The sequence below is a fragment of the Chlorocebus sabaeus genome, chromosome 3 (assembly GCF_047675955.1).
Source record: "Chlorocebus sabaeus isolate Y175 chromosome 3, mChlSab1.0.hap1, whole genome shotgun sequence".
Classification (NCBI taxonomy): Eukaryota; Metazoa; Chordata; class Mammalia; order Primates; family Cercopithecidae; genus Chlorocebus; species Chlorocebus sabaeus.
In genome coordinates, this window is record NC_132906.1 from 10,188,910 (window position 1) to 10,206,245 (window position 17,336).

Below are 17,336 nucleotides of genomic sequence, written 5' to 3' on the forward strand. Positions count from 1 at the left end.
GAGCTTTTGGATCCAAGGAGTCCTCCCACTTCAGCCTCCCAAGTAGCTGGGACTACAGGCGTGCACTAGCGAGCCTGGCTAAGCTTTAATTTTTTTCTTTTTTTTGGAGAGATGGGTTCCCACCATCTTGCCCAGGATGATCTTGTACTTTTGACCTCAAGTGATCCTCCCGCCTCAGCCTCCCACAGTGCTAGAATTATAGGCATGTGCCACCACGTCCGGCCACATTTGGTTGCTTGATGATTTTTTTTGATTTATTTAGATTATAGAAATGTAAATATTAAAACCAACTGGCAGCTGGGCGTGGTGGTGGCTCACGCCTGTAATCTCAGCACTTTGGGAGGCCAAGGTGGGCGGATCACCTGAGGTCAGGAGTTTGAGACCAGCCTGGCCAACATGGCAAAATCCCATCTCTACTAAAAATACAAAAATTAGCCGGGCATAAGGCACACGCCTGTAATCCCAGCTACTCAGGAGGCAAAGGTAGGAGAGAATCGCTTGAATGGAGGTGGAGGTTGCAATGAGCTGAGATAGTGCCACTGCACTCCAGTCTGAGCAACAGAGTGAGACCTGTCTCAAAACAAAACAAAACAAAAAACAACTGGCATTTTTTTCTGAGGATTATCTTGTTTTATGATTTGCTCCTACAACTGAAAGTAACTCTGATGCATTTTTTATGTCATTGTTTTAAATATTATAATTTGTGTCTATCATGGGAAAAAGGAATTTTAAATTTCACGGCAGAGTGATGAGAAATGACAGGCTTTTTTGGTTTGGGGTTTTTTTTTTTTTTTTTTTAAATGGATATTTTAACTCTAGGTCTATATTTTTGGACAGAGCTAGAATCTAGTTTAACTTAGCTCAGTTAAGCTTTGTCTGGCTAAAGGAATGGTGTGTCGATTACAACAAGCATAATTTGTGGAATTTATTTGATGTATTGGCAATATCTTTCCTGTATGTAATTCCTACTTTAAACAGTTGCATCATCAAATAATATTAGCTGCTTACTTACAAAAGGTGATACATTAGTAATTTTAAGAACCAGTACCAAATAAAGATACCTTCCCTGCACTATATTCTACATTCTAAGGGCCAGGGACTTTTGTGTTCACATGCACTTTGTGGTCATATAGCTCAGTCTGGCCTTGCAAAAAAGTGAGGTAAATGTAAACATGTTATTAGATGATGCTACTGGACCTGTTACATTAAGAAAGTTATTTGATAAAAGAAGAAATTCTAACCCCAGAGATATTCGACTGTCCTTGTTTGGAATTAGGAATTAACTGGGGAGGGGGAGATGGATTTTTTTTAAACAGGGTCTCACTCTTGTCCAGGCTGGAGTACAGTGGCATGATTATAGCTCACTCCTGGGCTCAAAGGGTCCTCCCACCTTGTCTTCCTAAGTAGCTGGGATGACAGGCATGCTCTAGTATAACTGTTTTGTTTTTGTTTTTGTTTTTTTTTAAAGACGGTGTCTTGCTCTGTCGCCCAGGCTGGAGTGCAGTGGTGTGATCTCTGCTCACTGCAACCCCCGTCTCCCGGGTTCAAGCGATTCTCCTGCCTCAGCCTCCTTAGTAACTGGGGCTACAGGCACCTGCCACCATGCCCAGCGAATTTTTGTATTTTTAGTAGAGATGGGGTTTCACTATGTTGGCCAAGCTGGTCTCAAACTCCTGACGTCACGACCCGCCCGCCTCAACCTCCCAAAGTGCTGGGATTACAGACATGGGCCACTATGCTCGGCCACATGTCTGGCTAATTTTTTTATTTTTTGTAGAGACAAGGCCTCCCTATGTTGCCCAGGCTGGTTTCAAGCTCCTGGCTTCAAGGGATCCTCCTGCCTTGGCCTCCCAAAGTGCTGGGATTACACAGATGTGAGCCACCGTGCTCAGCGGGAGATGGAGTTTTGAATCAAAGTCGTGAATTAGTTTGATCACAGTTTTTGTATCTTGCAAGTTCTCAGAATATTCTATTTTCTGGAATTCTGTGGTGCTAAGATGTGTTAGCGTGTTGCAGCCTCCCTGTATGATATTTCTTAAGTAATTCTGTTTTTGATATCTTCTGCAGAGTTTTAAATGTGCATGTTAGCTTAGAAGTAAATAAAATAAAACCAAAAAGTTAAGTACCCAAAAGCAGAATTTAAATGGCTTTGCAATTAAATCTCTCCTTTCTTCTTAGAACTTGAAGTAACGATTGGGCTTTGTTTTTCGTGTGTGTGTGTGTGTGTGTGTGTGTGTATAAAGTGAGAAAATGCATTAGATCCTGTTGAAAATAAAGGTGAGAGGCACTAAGCTTCTTTGTTCTACTGGGTTGGCGCTGCCTAGTATAGGGAGCAGGCAGTCCTTATGTGATGTGACCCTAGGGTCCTCCAGAGTGAAGACTTTCACTCATTCATTTATTAAGTACCTATTTATTGAGTTCCTTCTGTGTGCTAGCTGTGCTTTTGGTGTGGTGGCAAACAATAGATAAAACTGTATTCCTGGTGGGGTAGTAGCCCAGGCGTGTAATCCTAGCACTTTGGGGTGCCAAGGTGGGCGGATTGCTTGAGCCCAGGAATTTGAGGCCAGCCGGCGAGTAACATTTTGAAACCTTGTCTCCACAAAAAACACAAAAATTAGCTGGGCATGGTGGCACCTGCCTGTAGTCCCAGCTTCTCGGGAGGCTGAGGTGGGAGGATCACTTGAGCCCAGGAATGAAGGTTGCAGTGAGCTGAGATTGTGCCATTGCAGTCTAGCCTGGGCAACAGAGTGAGACCCTGTCTCAAAAAACAAAAACAAAACAACCCCCGCCCCCACCCCCGCCAAAACCCAGTATAACTGTATTCCTGCCCTTGTGGAGCTTATAATCAGCTGACATGTAAGATAAGTAATAAATAAATATATATGTCAGTTGGTGATAAGTGCTCTGGAGAAGAGTAAAGCAGACTGAGGTGGATAAGGAGGGTGTGGAATTGGGGATTTATTATTTTATGTGAGGTGGTCTCAGGGAGGCCTTGTATAATGTCTACTGTTACCTAAATTGTTCACATAGAGGTTCATATGGCTTAGATTTCAGTTTCACCCTGCCTTTTGAAATGTCATTCTGGAAATGGAAACGATGAAACCATGTTAGTCATTTGCTTCTTAGTGTGAAGATGTTTTAGATTCTTTCTTTTGAGCAAATGTTAATGCAATATTTGAGGCAATGGATGTCTGGGGGTGGGGATGGGGAGGAATTAGAAGGGATCCAAATGGGTGAAGTGGTCTCCTGCTTCTGAGTAGGGTCCCCTCTGCCACCAAGGAGCCCCTCTGCTGACACTCCTTGTACATTATTGTTCCATGGTGTCACTTCTCCCACTCTTTTAGTACATCATTGCCCTATGGCACTGCCTTTTACTCCTGTGAGTGCTAATTGGAGAAAGTGAACTCTGCAATGCTTTCCTCTTAGCTGTTGAGGAGAAATGTGCTGTAAAATGAAGGGTACTATTTTTTGTTCTGTTAAGCTTCCTGTTTGGCTTGTCATTTTGCTTTATATTTTCAGAGTGTTACTGTCATGTTGTTGTTATTATTTTTAATGCAGAGCCTAAATGTGGCTCTAGGGATATCTTTGTCTATTATGGCTCTGAATCGAAACATTCATTCATTCTAAATGGAGAGTGATTTTAATTTCCCTCACTCTCCCAGCCCCATTGCTTTAGTAGGGTTCTGTTAGGGTTTAGTAGGTTCTGTGCTCGCTGGTAGCAGTATCTGCATCACACTTCTAACCTTGCAGCCCTTAGGAAAAAACTTGCTCTAAATTTAGCTCTGTTGCCTGCCAGGCTCTGGCAGTGATTTTGAGGGTGAGAATTTGTATTTCTTCCTCCTAGATTCTCAGGAATTCCCCTTTGCTTAAGAAGGCACCAGACTTAAGGTTTCTAAGAAGTAGTATTTTGTACACATCTATTTTATGGTTTATGTCTATAGACACAAATGGCATACACAGATTTGAATTTGTCTGATGTACTATTTCTTTTGCTTGGTAGCCGAAGCGTGTTGGCTTCGTGTTGATGAATAATTTTAGGTCTGAGATGAAGAAAGCCAGTAATAACAAGTTTGCAGCAATGCAGCTGCTTAAAAATGAGCAAAATATGTCTTGTTAAAGTATCTTTTTTTATTATAAGCAAAACTGTTGGATGTAAGAATTAACCTGAATTGCTAACTCTAATGTAAAAATGTTTCTTTTTTTTTCCAGCTTTTGGTTTGGCTTCTGAAGATACAAAGAAAGAGGTCAAGCAGTCTCAGGTACTAATCCCAATGATCAAACCTTTTCCTTCCAAGATTCGTTTGTATTTTCTCTAATGGGAACTGTAATCATTTCATTCTTCAATTGTTATCATTTTTATTGTTATATGAATTCATATAATGTTGGTCAACACATTTTGAATCCCTAACACAACCTATAGATAGACTTGCTTTTTAAAAATCCTTTAATATTTAAGGCCGATTCACTTGGTTTTAAAGTTATTTTGAGAAAAAAGGTGTTTTGACATAGAGTTGGACATTTTAATAGTCTTGCTTGGATACCATAGTTTTCCCCAGTCTTACCAAATACCGTTTTTTATTTCTTTTTTGCAACCGAGTTTCACTCTGTCACCCAGGCTGGAGTGCAGTGGCACAATCTCAGATCACTGCCACCTCTATTTCCTGGGTTCAAGTGATTCTCCTGCCTCAGCCTCCCCAGTAGCTGGGAATACAGGCATGCGCCACCATGCCCGGCTAATTTTTGCATTTTTAGTAGACAGAGGGTTTCATCATGTTGCCCAGGCTGATCTCAAATTCCTGACCTCAGGTGATCCACCCACCTCAGCCTCCCAAAGTGCTGGGATTACAGGCATGAGCCACTGCACCCGGCCCAGTCTTACCAAATATCTTAACCTTGGGTTTAATTATCTCAGTCTGTGAAAGGATTTTACTATGTCACAGACACCTGATTAGTCTCACCTTGAAGGTGGCATGAGAGAGCATGCTGGGGGCTGGGTGGGAGACCCCAAAGGTGACTCTACTACCAGACAGTCAGAACCAGAAAGCTAGGCCAGGGGACTCGCAGAGAGCAGGCAGTGCTTATCCCAATCTCGGAGCTGCTGCTTTTTAATCATTGGTTGTAGTCAGGGAACGGCTCTAAATGTTTATTAGTTGGGCTTTGCACTAGATTAGTTTAGCACGTAAAAAAGAAAAACAGTAGTTTAAAATGTCAGTTGTTTTTGTCATATTAGTTAAAGCTCAGTTGACTCTATTTTTTATCCCACAATTGGTGTAAATGCGTTTTTTTAATAGTATGTTTCTTTTATCAACAGAGTATTTAATATCTGTTTTAACTGTACTATGAGATTCTTACACAGGGGAAATGATAATACTAATTTCTTACGATTTTAAGACCTTTTATGATTAATAAAGCATTTCACACATTTAATTTAATCTTCTCAATGATCCTGTTATTTGTTAAAGCAAATATTCCCATGTACAACAGAGACAACTTAGCCTTAGAGAAGTTACCTGATTTGACCAAGGTCACATGATTTTTTTTTTTTTCTTTTCAACGTTTGTTTTAGGTCAAGGGGTACATGTGCGGGTTTGTTACAGGGGTAGATTGCATGTCACAGGGGTTTGATGGATAGATTGTTTTGTCACCTAGGTAAGAAGCATGGTACCTGACAGGTAGTTTTTGAATCCTTGCTCTCCTCCCACCCTCCACTCTCAAATAGACCCCAGTGTCTGTTGTTCCCTTATTTGTGTCCATGTGTACACTGTGTTTAGCTCCTACTTATAAGTGAGAACTTGTGGTTTTTCATTTTCTGTTTCTGCGTTAATTGGATTAGGCTAATGGCCTCCAGCTCCATGTTGCTGCAAAGTCCATGTTCTCATTCTTTTTTTATGGCTGTGTCGTATTCCATGGTGTATCCATACCACATTTTCTGTATCCAGTCTACTGCTGATGGGCATCTAGGTTGATTCCATGTCTTTGCTATTGTGAATAGTGCTGTGATGAACATATATGTGCATGTGTCTTTATGGCAGAACAATTTATATCCCTTTGGGTATATACCCAATAATGAAATTCCTGAGTTGAATGGTAGTTTTATTTTATGTTCTTTGAAAAATCTCTTTCCACAGTGGCTGAACTAATTTACATTCCCACCAGCCGTAAGTGTTCCTTTTCTCTGCAACCTTGCCAGCATGTGTTATTTTTTGCCTCTTTAATATTAATAGCCATTCTGATTAGTGTGAGATGGTATTTCATGTGGTTTTGATTTACATTTCCCTAATGATTAGTGATGCTGAGCATTTTTTTTCATATGCTTATTGGCTGCATGTATGTCTTCTTTTGAGAAGTGTCTGTTCATGTCCTTTGCCCATTTTTAAAATTGAGTTATTTTTTGCTTGTTGATTAGCTTACATTCCTTATAGATTCTGGATATTAGGCCTTTATCAGATGCATAGTTTGCAAATATTTCCTTGTATTCTGTCGGTTGTCTGTTTACTCTGTTGATAATTTATTTTGCTGTGGGGAAGCTCTTTCGTTTAATTAGGCCCCACTGGTCCAATTTTGTTTTTCTTGCAGTTGCTTTTGTAGTCTTCTTCATGAAGTCTTTGCCCAGGCCAATGTCCAGATGGTATTTCCTATGTTTTCTTGTAGGGTTTTTATAGTTTTAGGTTTTACATTTAGGTCTTTAATTCATCTTGAGTTGATTTTTGTGTGTGGTGTAAGGAAGGGGTCCAGTGTCAATCTTCTGTATATGGCTAGCCAATTATCCCAGCACCATTTATGGAATAGTGAGTCCTTTCCCCATTGCTTGTTTTTGTCAAAGATCAGATAGTTGTAGGTGTGTGGCTTTATTTCTGGGTTCTCAAACCTGTTCCATTGGTCTATGTGTCTGTTTCTGTAGCAGTACCATGCTGTTTGGTTACTGTAGCTTTGAAGTATAGTTTGAAGTTAGGTAATATGATGCTTCCAGCTTTGTTTCTTTGGCTTAGGATTGCTTTGGCTACTTGGGCTCTTTTTGGTTCCAAATGAATTTTAGAATTTTTTTTCTAATTCTGTGAAGAATGTCATCAGTAGTTTGATAGAAATAACATTGAATTTGTAAATTGCTTTGTGCAATATGGCCATTTTAACAATATTTATTCTTCCTATTCATGAACAAGGAATGTTTTTCCATTTGTTTTGTTGTCTCTGATTTTTTTCAGCAGTGTTTTGTAATGCTCATAGAGATCTTTTACTTCCCTGGTTAGCTGTATTCCTAGGTGTTTTATTCTTTTTTGTGGCTACTTATTTGTTTTTTTTTTTTTTTGGATGGGAGTCTCATTCTATCACCCAGGCTGGCATGCAGTGGTGTGATCTCAACTCACTACAACCTCTGCCTCCCAGGTTCAAGCAATTCTCCTGCCTCAGCCTCCTGAGTAGCTGGGATTATAGGCGCCTGCCACCACGTCTGACTAATTGTTGTATTTTTAGTAGAGATGGGGTTTCACTATGTTGCCCACGCTGGTCTCGAACTCCTGACCTCAAGTGATCCACCTGCCTCAGCCTCTCTCAAAGTGCTGGGATTACAGGTGTAAGCCACCGTGCCTGGCCTTTTTGTGGCTATTGTGAATGGGATTGCTTTCTTGATTTGCTGTCAGCATGGATGTTATTTGTGTATGGAAATGCTACTGCTTTTTGTACATTGATTTTGTATCCTGAAACTTTGCTGAAGTTTATTAGATCTTTTCTAGGTATAGTATCTTACCGTCTGTGAAGAGAGATAGTTTGACTTCCTCTCTTCCTGTTTGGATGCCTTCTATTTCTTTATCTTGTCTGATTGCTCTGGCTAGACTTCCAATACTATATTGAATAGGAGTGGTGAGAGTGGGCATCCTTGTCTTGTTCCTGTTCTCAAGGGGAAAGCTTCCAGCTTTTGCCCATTCTGTACGATGTTGGCTATGGGTTTGTCATAGACGGCTTTTATTATTTTGAGGTATGTACCTTTGATGCCTAATTTGTTGAGAGTTTTTAACATGAAAGAATTTTATCAAAAGCCTTTTTTTTTTGCATCTATTCAGATGATCATGTGGTTTATGAAAAAGCCCCGATAGATTCATAGCCAAATTCTACCAGATGTGTGAAGAGCTGCTTCCAATCCTACTGAAACTCTTCCAAAAAATAGAGGAGGAAGGACTGCTCCCTAACTCATTCTGTGAGGCTAGTATCATTCTGATACCAAAACCTGGCAGAGACACAACAAAAAAAGAAAACGTCCAATATCCTTGATGAACATAGTTGCAAAAATCTTCAACAAAAATGCTAGCAAACCAAATTTAGCAGCACATCAAAAGCTAATCCACCACAGTTAAGTAGGCTTTATTCCTAGGAGGCAAGGTTGGTTCAACATACGCAAATCAGTAAGTGTGATTCATCACCTAAACACGTGATTATTAAAAAGTAAAGTTAGAATCCCAATTTTCTGAATCCTTGAATATTTTTCACTTTACTGTTTTATATTACACAGCCCTATGCATTATGATGTGTGTATTTGGCAATAATGAGGATCATTTGTGACACATTTAAAGTGCTACCTAGTCCTGTGGTAGCACTCAAAGTCCTTGTGACTTTGAGTCCTGAATGACAGGCATAACACTGGTCGTGAGAACCAAAGTGTTGAAGTTCTTTGTTTTTTTTTTTTTTTGAGACAGAGTCTTGCTCTGTTGCCCAGGCTAGAGTGCAGGGGCACGATCTTGGCTCACTGCAAGCTCCGCCTCCTGGGTTCATGCCATTCTCCCGCCTCAGCCTCCTGAGTAGCTGGGACTACAGGCACCTACCATCACGCCCAGCTAATTTTTTTTTTTTTTTTTTTTTTTTTTAAGTAGAGATGGGATTTCATCGTGTTGGCCAGAATGTTCTCCATCTCCTGACCTCGTGATCTGCCTGCCTCGGCCTCCCAAAGTGCTGGGATTACAGGCATGAGCCACCACGCCTGGCCCAAAGTGTTGAAGTTCATGTCTTCTCCACCACTAGCCAGCTGTGAGACTTAGTGAACCTCGCTGTGCTCAGCCTCCTCATCTGTAAGATGGGGTAGTAGGACCTACCTCACAGGGCCATTTTGAAGATTAAGTGTGCCTGTTTACAGCTTAGAACAATGCCAGGTCCTGTTTACATGTTTACCTGATAAGACAACAACAAATCTTATAAGCAGCCTTTTAAGAGGTTGCATAAGCCATCTTTCCTACCTGAACAAATCAAAGTAAAGAGGAACTTTACTTTTGTCCGTTACATTTCTGTTGTAGAGGTAGTTGACTTCATATGAAGTAGTTGATGATAATGATGAAAAAAGGGTAGGTGCCAATAATTATTGAGCATTTGCTTTGTGCAGACCCTGTGCTCAGCATTTTACTATCTTGTTCAACCTACAACACAATCTTGTGAAGTGGGTCTTGTCATTATTATTCCTATTCCGGTTGAAACAGGCCTGAGATAGTTGGTGGTACAGGCAGAATTAGAGCCCAGGGCCAACTGAGTGTGATCATGAACACATCTGATTATTTTATTCAGAGTCTCTAGGGCACTGGTGGGAGATTCCATTTTACTCCTCTTCCCTTTAAAATATTCCATATCAAATTCTTTGAGGATGTCTTATCTTCTTTTAATGAAGGACTTATAAACTAAGCATTACATGTATGGATTGTAAGTGTTCAAATCTATTGTGACTTGAAAAATAAAACCTGTGTCAAAGGGTGACTTTAATATGCGTTTTCCTGACTAGCATAGGAGCTGTCTGTGGGGTAGAGATTAATAGCAAATCTCTTTTGTATCTGAATAGCAATTCAGTTGACTTATAAAACCTTGACAGTGAGCACATTTTGATTGATATTGATAGCGTAAGAAACGTGGCAGCAGAAATAATAAAACAAACCATGTGTTTCCTTCATCTTAGGAAGAACTAAGTCTTTTCACAAGGGAAGCTGGAGACAGAATTTTAATTGTTCCGTTAATTTAGTCTAATTTTCTTTCTCACAGGGGAAATTAGTCAAGACCATTTTGGTTCCATCTCAATTCACCTAATTCAACTGTTTCTTGCATATTTTATTTTTACAGTTTACAGATTGAACCCCTTGAAATGGCTAATCATTTCCTAGTTGTTGTGTCAGTCAACAGAGCTGCTGTGCTTAATAGCAAAGAGAAGGATGTATCATTTCGTTGCTTTTCTTTGATTTCACAAAGATAGCTATCTGATGGAAAGCCCAGCTGGTTTTGCAGCTTCAGTTGCTCAGTCTAGAACTGTAGCATTCTGGGTATTTCTCATCTTCTAACTTGTTGATAAAGGTGACTTTTGCTTTCTATATTATTTTTTAGCTCACTCTCAAAATCTGTTCACATCTAATGATGTGTATTTTCTACATTCTCCCGAGGAAGGCTGGGCAGGCGTTATCATGGTGGTGTGAGGAAGAGCATTGGGACTGAGTTAGGAGACCTGGGTTGCAATTCTGGTTCTGTGGCCAGAACGACTGGTGGACCTTGGGAAAATGATTTATCTTTTCTGAGCCTCTGTTGTCTCATTTGCAAAAGGGGAGTGCTGGGTTGAATCATCTCCAGTGCTGTTTTTAGATCTAACAATTCTATTTTTCTAGGAGCCTCAGCTGGCAGCCAAAGCTGTGGCATCCAGAAGGCAGCTTGGCCTGGGGCAGGTGGTGGGTTGCCAGTGGAGCCAAATGGCTCCTCTGGAGCTGAGGCTGGCGCCTTCCCTGAGGGCAGGTTGTCTTCCTGGTCAGGAGTGGCATTTAGAGTAAGTCTGCGCATGCTGACTTACGGTGATAGCCTGGCTTTGGTTCAGTGCATTCAGCGAACTGGATTGAGCTTTCCAGTCTTTTTAAGTAATTTTTTCCAGGTCTACATATTTTATCAGGATTAAGTCAGGTGTCACTTGATCCATCCTGAGAGTTAACAAATCAGCATATAACTATAGGTTCTCCTCTACTCAGTGGCATTTCTAGTCTGGAGACAAAGATAATTTCAGAATATGCCACTAAAGGTGTTCGCTTCCCTGTGTTTAGCTCTCTCCTCCCCAAGTGTTCTCATGGTCCCTTTGGTATCTTAGAGGGTGCATCTCTGTGGATACATCTCTTGGCTTTTAAGCTGCTCCCAATTTTGTTGGTAAGGGCTCACGACCACATTTCTTGTTGCAGTCTGTGAAGACAATTGGAGGATATTTGCCACCGTCCAATTGTCATAATTATAGCATATGGCTGTTGAAAGCAGGAAAGGGCAATTAGGGAGAAAATTCCTTCTTAGTCTGCAGAGAAGACAATGAAAATGGCAGATTTAGCTGCTGACGCTTTGCACTTTGCTAGAGAAATCTTTTGAGAGTTCTTCCCTTGATTTACACAGAGTCAAGGTCAGGTATTTCTCTGCCCACATCCAGATTTCTATGTCTGGAGCTCTCCAGCTCTTACAGTGCCCCTTCTGTGCTCCTGAAATTTTTTTTTTTTTTTTTTTTTTTTTTTTGAGATGGAGTCTAGCTCTGTCCTCCAGGCTGGAGTGTAGTGGCACGATCTCAGTTCACTGCAACCTCCGCCTCCTGGGTTCAAGCGATTCTCCTGCCTCAGCCTCCTGAGTAACTGGACTACAGGCGCCCGCCATCATCCCCGGCTAATTTTTGTATTTTTAGTAGAGATGGGGTTTCACCGTATTGACCAGGCTGGTCTCAAACTCCTGACCTTGCAATCCACCTGCCTCAGCCTCCAAAGTGCTGGGGTTACAGGCATGAGCCATTGCACCTGGCCTCTGTGCTCCTGAATTTGACCGCCATAGGCTGGCCTCCGAGGCCCTGTGCAGGCCCCTAGGACTACTCCTCAGGTAGGAGAGAACATTGTGGTAACATTCTGGAAGACAGTATGTCCGCTCCCAAAAGATGATGAAGTGCGTTAATTAGTGGAACTCATCTTTATGAGGAGCACCCTGCCAGAATCGAGACTATCCTCTGATATGTTCATAATGCTTTATGGTTCACAGGGCTTTAAAAATGAACCCTCCTGAGAATCTCATGAACCAGTTAAGCGGTCACTGCATCTTATACAGTAGGAAAGAGCTTCAGCTCAATCGACTTGCCCAAGATCGCATGAGAAGGGCACAGCCCAGCCTAAGAGGTCTGTCATGATGCAGAAGTACATCGTTGCTCCGTGGTACCTTAGGTTTCCGTCTCATTTCTTTAGGGAAGTGTTTCCAAGGCCCCGTTTTCAAATCTTCCTTCCGTGTGCTGATACACACCATGCACCATGCATGTTTACTCAGTGTATTGCTGGCTTCATTATGTACCGAGATTCATCTTTTTCTCTTTCATTTAAAATATAGGATTTGGAGAAAAGTGGTATATCAAGGAAAAATGACCTAGGTAAGTAATGATTTTTTTAACCTAAGAGTGTGTACTCAGGTGTATTTTGTATGAATTATATTTCCATGAAGTGATTATTTTTCTGATTTTATTTATGGGGTAAATATTGTTGTCCAAATATTCTGTCTTTGGCCCAGCCTAACGTTTGTTCTCCTGAAGATGTGGGGCAAGCACTTCTGAAACGGGCATGTTGGCATGTGGTAGACTTCTGTTTACTCAGTGAGATATGTTGGATTTAATTCCCTCTGGCATCATTCATTGAGCTTCTGATAACGATAAAGCCCCATGCCTGGTGGGCTTTGTGGGGGAATGCAGAGAGGAAGGAGACGTGGTCTCTGTTATTAAGGACCCACACAGTGTGGGAGAAAAGGACAAACTGGCGTTTACGCATGCCCCCCGGGAGTAGGCTCTCCGCTCGCTGGCCTGCAGACACCTCCATGCCTTTCAGGAGTCAGCTCACCAGTCACGTCAGCCAGACTCGTCCCAAGCCTCCTGGCCTGGAAGCTGTAAGCCCTTCCTTCGTAAGGCATTATACTTCTATCATAGCCCATTCCTTATTTGTACTCCTTTTGAAACACCCACCCTGCCATATATTGTAAGTATCTTCAGGAATGTGACCATGGGTTAGACTTAAAACAAAAATTTCATCGGAAGCATGCCCAGTGTGTAAGGCCTCACCTCTGTGTAGGGGTGAGTCTGTCCCTGAAGGGTATGAACTTTGTCAGTGTGTTTCCTCCCAGGGTAGGAAGAATGACCCAAGTCTGGAACTCAGTCAGCCAGGACCTGGACACCAGAAGCAGTGGAACCTCACAAGAGGCCCATGATATCAGGGGGATGCAGTCCATGGGAGAAGCTTCCCTGCAGACACAGGTGGTTGGCTCACCTCTAGTTTCATGATGGATAAGCCTGGGTTCCAGGAAACAAGAAGGGAACGACATACTCTTCTTGCTTCCTCTCCACTATTTCCCATGGAGACCTGGAAGGCGAGCTCTAGATAAGAGGGAAAAGGATAAAGGAAAGTGTTCCTTTCTAGGCCTTCTCTTCCTGGGCCTGGGTTCTGAGGGGTACAGAAGTGCAGGAGAGCCTGCCCTGCCCCCACGTGGAAGTGGGAGGATGACCTGTTTTGGGGAGGCGTATCTAGGGCCCACAGGGGACTGTGTTGGGGTCTGTGGGGTCTGAGAGCAGATGTATTTAAGGAACCACATCAATTTGTTGCTTTTTCTTCTCTGTATTATCACACCCTGTATGGTTTAGCCACACCTTTCCATGTGGAGATTTTCTTTCCTGCTACCAACTCTGGTGGCTTTGAACATTTATTTGTAGTTTATGGGAGCAGATGAGTCTCTGGTTATTAAATGAATTAATGATGCAAGTCTGGAACATGGGCTTGAAACTACAAAGGGGAAGTTACCTTGGACAAGTACATTTATATTCTTGCAATTGCACATGGCAAGTCGAGCGAAACCTGATTTGGTATCAGTTCATCTGAAAAAGACCCAGGGGGCTTCTTTGTCACAAGCTTTGTGTGAGCCTACAAGACCAGGAGGCTACTACAGATCCTGTGCAGTTGCAGCGACAACAGTAGATTCAGGGCACCGAGAGCATGGCTCACAGTCAGAGCTGGGAGATAGCCTCCACGCACGAGATGCTGTTTCTCCTGCTTGCTGCCTGATTGATAGATTCACTAGTGTATGATTATTCTCACCAAGTAAACATAATTGGAGTGGCGCTTTGTGCATGTGTGTTTTTGGGGGTGTGTGTATGCATGCGTATTTATCCCTTAGCATTAAATCATAAGGCCGCTTGTTACTCAGCTTTTATCAGAAGAACATCATGTTGGTTTCTCATCAGAAAAACACCAGCATGACGAAACCCATTTTTCTAGGTAATTTCTGACCAGGAAGATGAGCATTTTACAGTAGAGTGCTTTGCCCATGGTAGGTGCTCAGCAACTGAAGACATGGAGAGCATTTGGTTTCTTCGGGCTTTCAAAGAAGAATCATTGCTCTCCAGCATCCATTTTCTATTCTAACTATCTCTCTGCCCTGCTGCCTTTCCTGAGCACTCTCTGCCACTCACCATTAGCTTTGGCTTTGCATTGGCCCTTTAGGTATCCTTGACTAATTTCTTTATCTTCCCCTTCTAGCCTGTCGCTCTGATTATTATTGTCAGGCACTTAGTGTGCGGCCCATTTATTGCCCAGTCCTGGAGGAGAAACAGTGACGATCCATTTTGGGTTGTGACAGTGTTTGCCGAAGGCAGATTGCAGTGAGTTTAAAGAAGTGCAGCCAAGATGATAAGGAAATGGTGGAATTGTCTTATTTAGCTCTGTCGACTGGGCAGCAGGAGCTTAAGAGTCAGGTGCTCGGATGGCATACACAGAGAAGACAGCTACCAAGATAAGCTCTGGGATCTGGACTCAGCCAGAATGTGATTCAGTGAAGGTATCGCTTAGGCTGTATGTCAGAAAATATTTCTTGGTACTGGTGTGAAGAATGCAGGAATTTAAACACATAAGCTGTTTTCAGCACCAAACTGTACTAACTATACTAACCTAGTTCTTTTCTGGATTGGGTTGGGGCTGAGTAGCATGTCAGTGAACTTCCGGCATTCATTGTGATCAGGGTCACAGGAGCTCCCCTCCCCTGTAGCCTTGTCCTCGATATTACCCCCCTTGCATCCTGTTCCTTGGCCATACCTAACCGTTAGTATTTTCTGGCCCTAAATTTGATTCTCTGTCCCAAACTTTCACCACTCCCTCTGTGGGGAGGGTCTTTCCACACCTTTTTTTCCCCATCTTTGGGAGAGTGTCCTCTTTCCCTCCTTTGGGAAGGCCCCACTGCCTGGGACCCCATTTCGCTCCTGAGGCCCTTCCCCATTTGAAAGTATTAATTTAGGCCGGGCGCAGTGGCTCAAGCCTGTAATCCCAGCACTTTGGGAGGCCGAGACGGGCGGATCACGAGGTCAGGAGATCGAGACCATCCTGGCTGACACGGTGAAACCCCGTCTCTACTAAAAAATACAAAAAATTAGCCAGGCATGTTGGCCGGCGCCTGTAGTCCCAGCTACTCAGGAGGCTGAGGCAGGAGAATGGCATAAACCCGGGAGGCGGAGCTTGCAGTGAGCCGAGATCCGGCCACTGCACTCCAGCCTGGGCCACAGAGCGAGACTCCGTCTCAAAAAAAAAAAAAAAAAAAAAAGATAGTATTAATCTAGAGCCCAAGCCTCTCAGCATGGTATATAAATCCCTCATGATTTGACTTAACGGATCTGCCTCCCTTTCTAACTTTATCACCTACTGTACCCTGCCCTGTCCTTTTCTCAGAAATGCCTGACAGACATGGCCGTCCCCTCAGGGATACTGCAGAGAAAACCCAGGCTGTGGGCTCTGTGGTGATCGATCCCACTGATCTGCTACCCTGTGGGTGTGTGTCTGCTGCTTTTTAAAGGAAACTCAGGACATACCTCCTCCCAGAAGCTCACCTTGCACTCGCCCCTGGTCCTCTGGGTTCCAGTGCCCTGTGCTCAGTTAGCTCTGGCTTTCCACTTACTGCTTTGTGTTATAATGGCCTGCCTCTGAACGAGGCTCAGACACTCCAGGGCTGGGACTGGGCTCACTCATTCTTGTATCGCAGAGCTCTACACTGAGGAGGTACTCAGAAGATGTTTGCTGAATGAATGAATGAAGCGTGCATGATTGAAGTGTAGGAAAAAGGGAGAGGCCAGCATGATTTCTTAGTAGCTATGTTAAAAAGAGGACAGATACAACTGACAGGACATGACCTAGGTATGTATGAGAAGAATTTGCTTTTTAATCTTCTTGCAAATCGTCTTCCCTGCGTGGAAGTGCTGTTGTCTTCATGAGAAGACAGTGGGAGCTTTGCTGAGCTGGTAGAAGTGGCAGGAGTTGGTTACTGTGATGAACAGGATTAAACTTCTTTTTCTTTTTTTAGAGATGTAGTCTTGCTATGTTGCTCAGGCTGACATCAAACTCCTGGGCCCAAGCAATCCTTCCACTTCAGCTTCCCAAGTAGCTGAGCGTTCAGGTCCTTGCCACCATGCCCAGCCAGGATTAACCTTTTGATAGAGAAATCTGCTCTTTAAAAAATGTATTATGAAATAATTTGAACATGTAAGAAGTTATAAAGAGAATAATATAATGAACATTTATGTATTATATGTTCATTAGGTTAAGAAATAAAACATCACCTAGATTAAGAAATTAAATACCATTAACACAGCTGAAACCTTTTAACCATTATCCTGATACGGTATTTATCATACTCATGTAATCTTTTATACCTTCACTTGCTATGTGTGTATATGTTTGGTATATATACATTTTAATATATTTATGCTTATATTGTTGCAAACTGTTGATTTGTATATTCTTTTGCAGCTTGCTTTTTTCAGCATTATAACTATGGGATTTATCTGCCATATCCATCTGGATTGATACATGTAGTACTGGTTAATTTTTATTGCTGCGTAGTATTCCAGTTAATATATCTTGTTAGTGGATATTTTCGTTGCTTTCCGTATTTTATTTTACACAGTGCCACTGTAAGCACTTTTGTCATATATCCTTGTGCACACATCTGAGTTTCTCAAGGATGATTAATAAGAGTCGAATTTCTGGATCACTGGGAATGTGCATCTTTTTATTAAATTTTAGAAAAATTACACGCAGCCTTATTTACTGCATTCTTAACAAGAAGAAACCTTTATAACTCCTCTTTAGATGTGTCAGTTTATATTAATGTTTCAGATGTAGTACATCCAAGATAAGAATTCAGTTGAAACTGAAGACACCTGTTTAAGTCTTACCCATGTGTCCAACATATAAAGCTGAGAAGCTGTTTTAAAATAGAGACAGGTATATGGAATGTTCCTATTTATATAAACTCCTAAAGGAAAGGAATTAGGTCATATTCAGTAGGCTGTTCAGCATTTCCTT

The 17,336-nt window shown here is 42.1% G+C and overlaps 1 protein-coding gene across 3 annotated transcripts in view; it reads left to right on the plus strand.

The window, feature by feature from the left end:
* Positions 1 to 17,336, plus strand: part of B3GLCT (beta 3-glucosyltransferase) — a 121,038-nt gene that overhangs the window by 10,985 nt on the left and 92,717 nt on the right. For all 3 annotated transcript variants that reach the window (XM_007960068.3, XM_007960067.3, XM_007960070.3), the window contains exons 2-3: positions 4,210 to 4,259; positions 12,340 to 12,379. In XM_007960068.3, the coding sequence (XP_007958259.1) occupies positions 4,210 to 4,259; positions 12,340 to 12,379 (90 nt within the window). The remainder of the gene's footprint in view (positions 1 to 4,209; positions 4,260 to 12,339; positions 12,380 to 17,336) is intronic.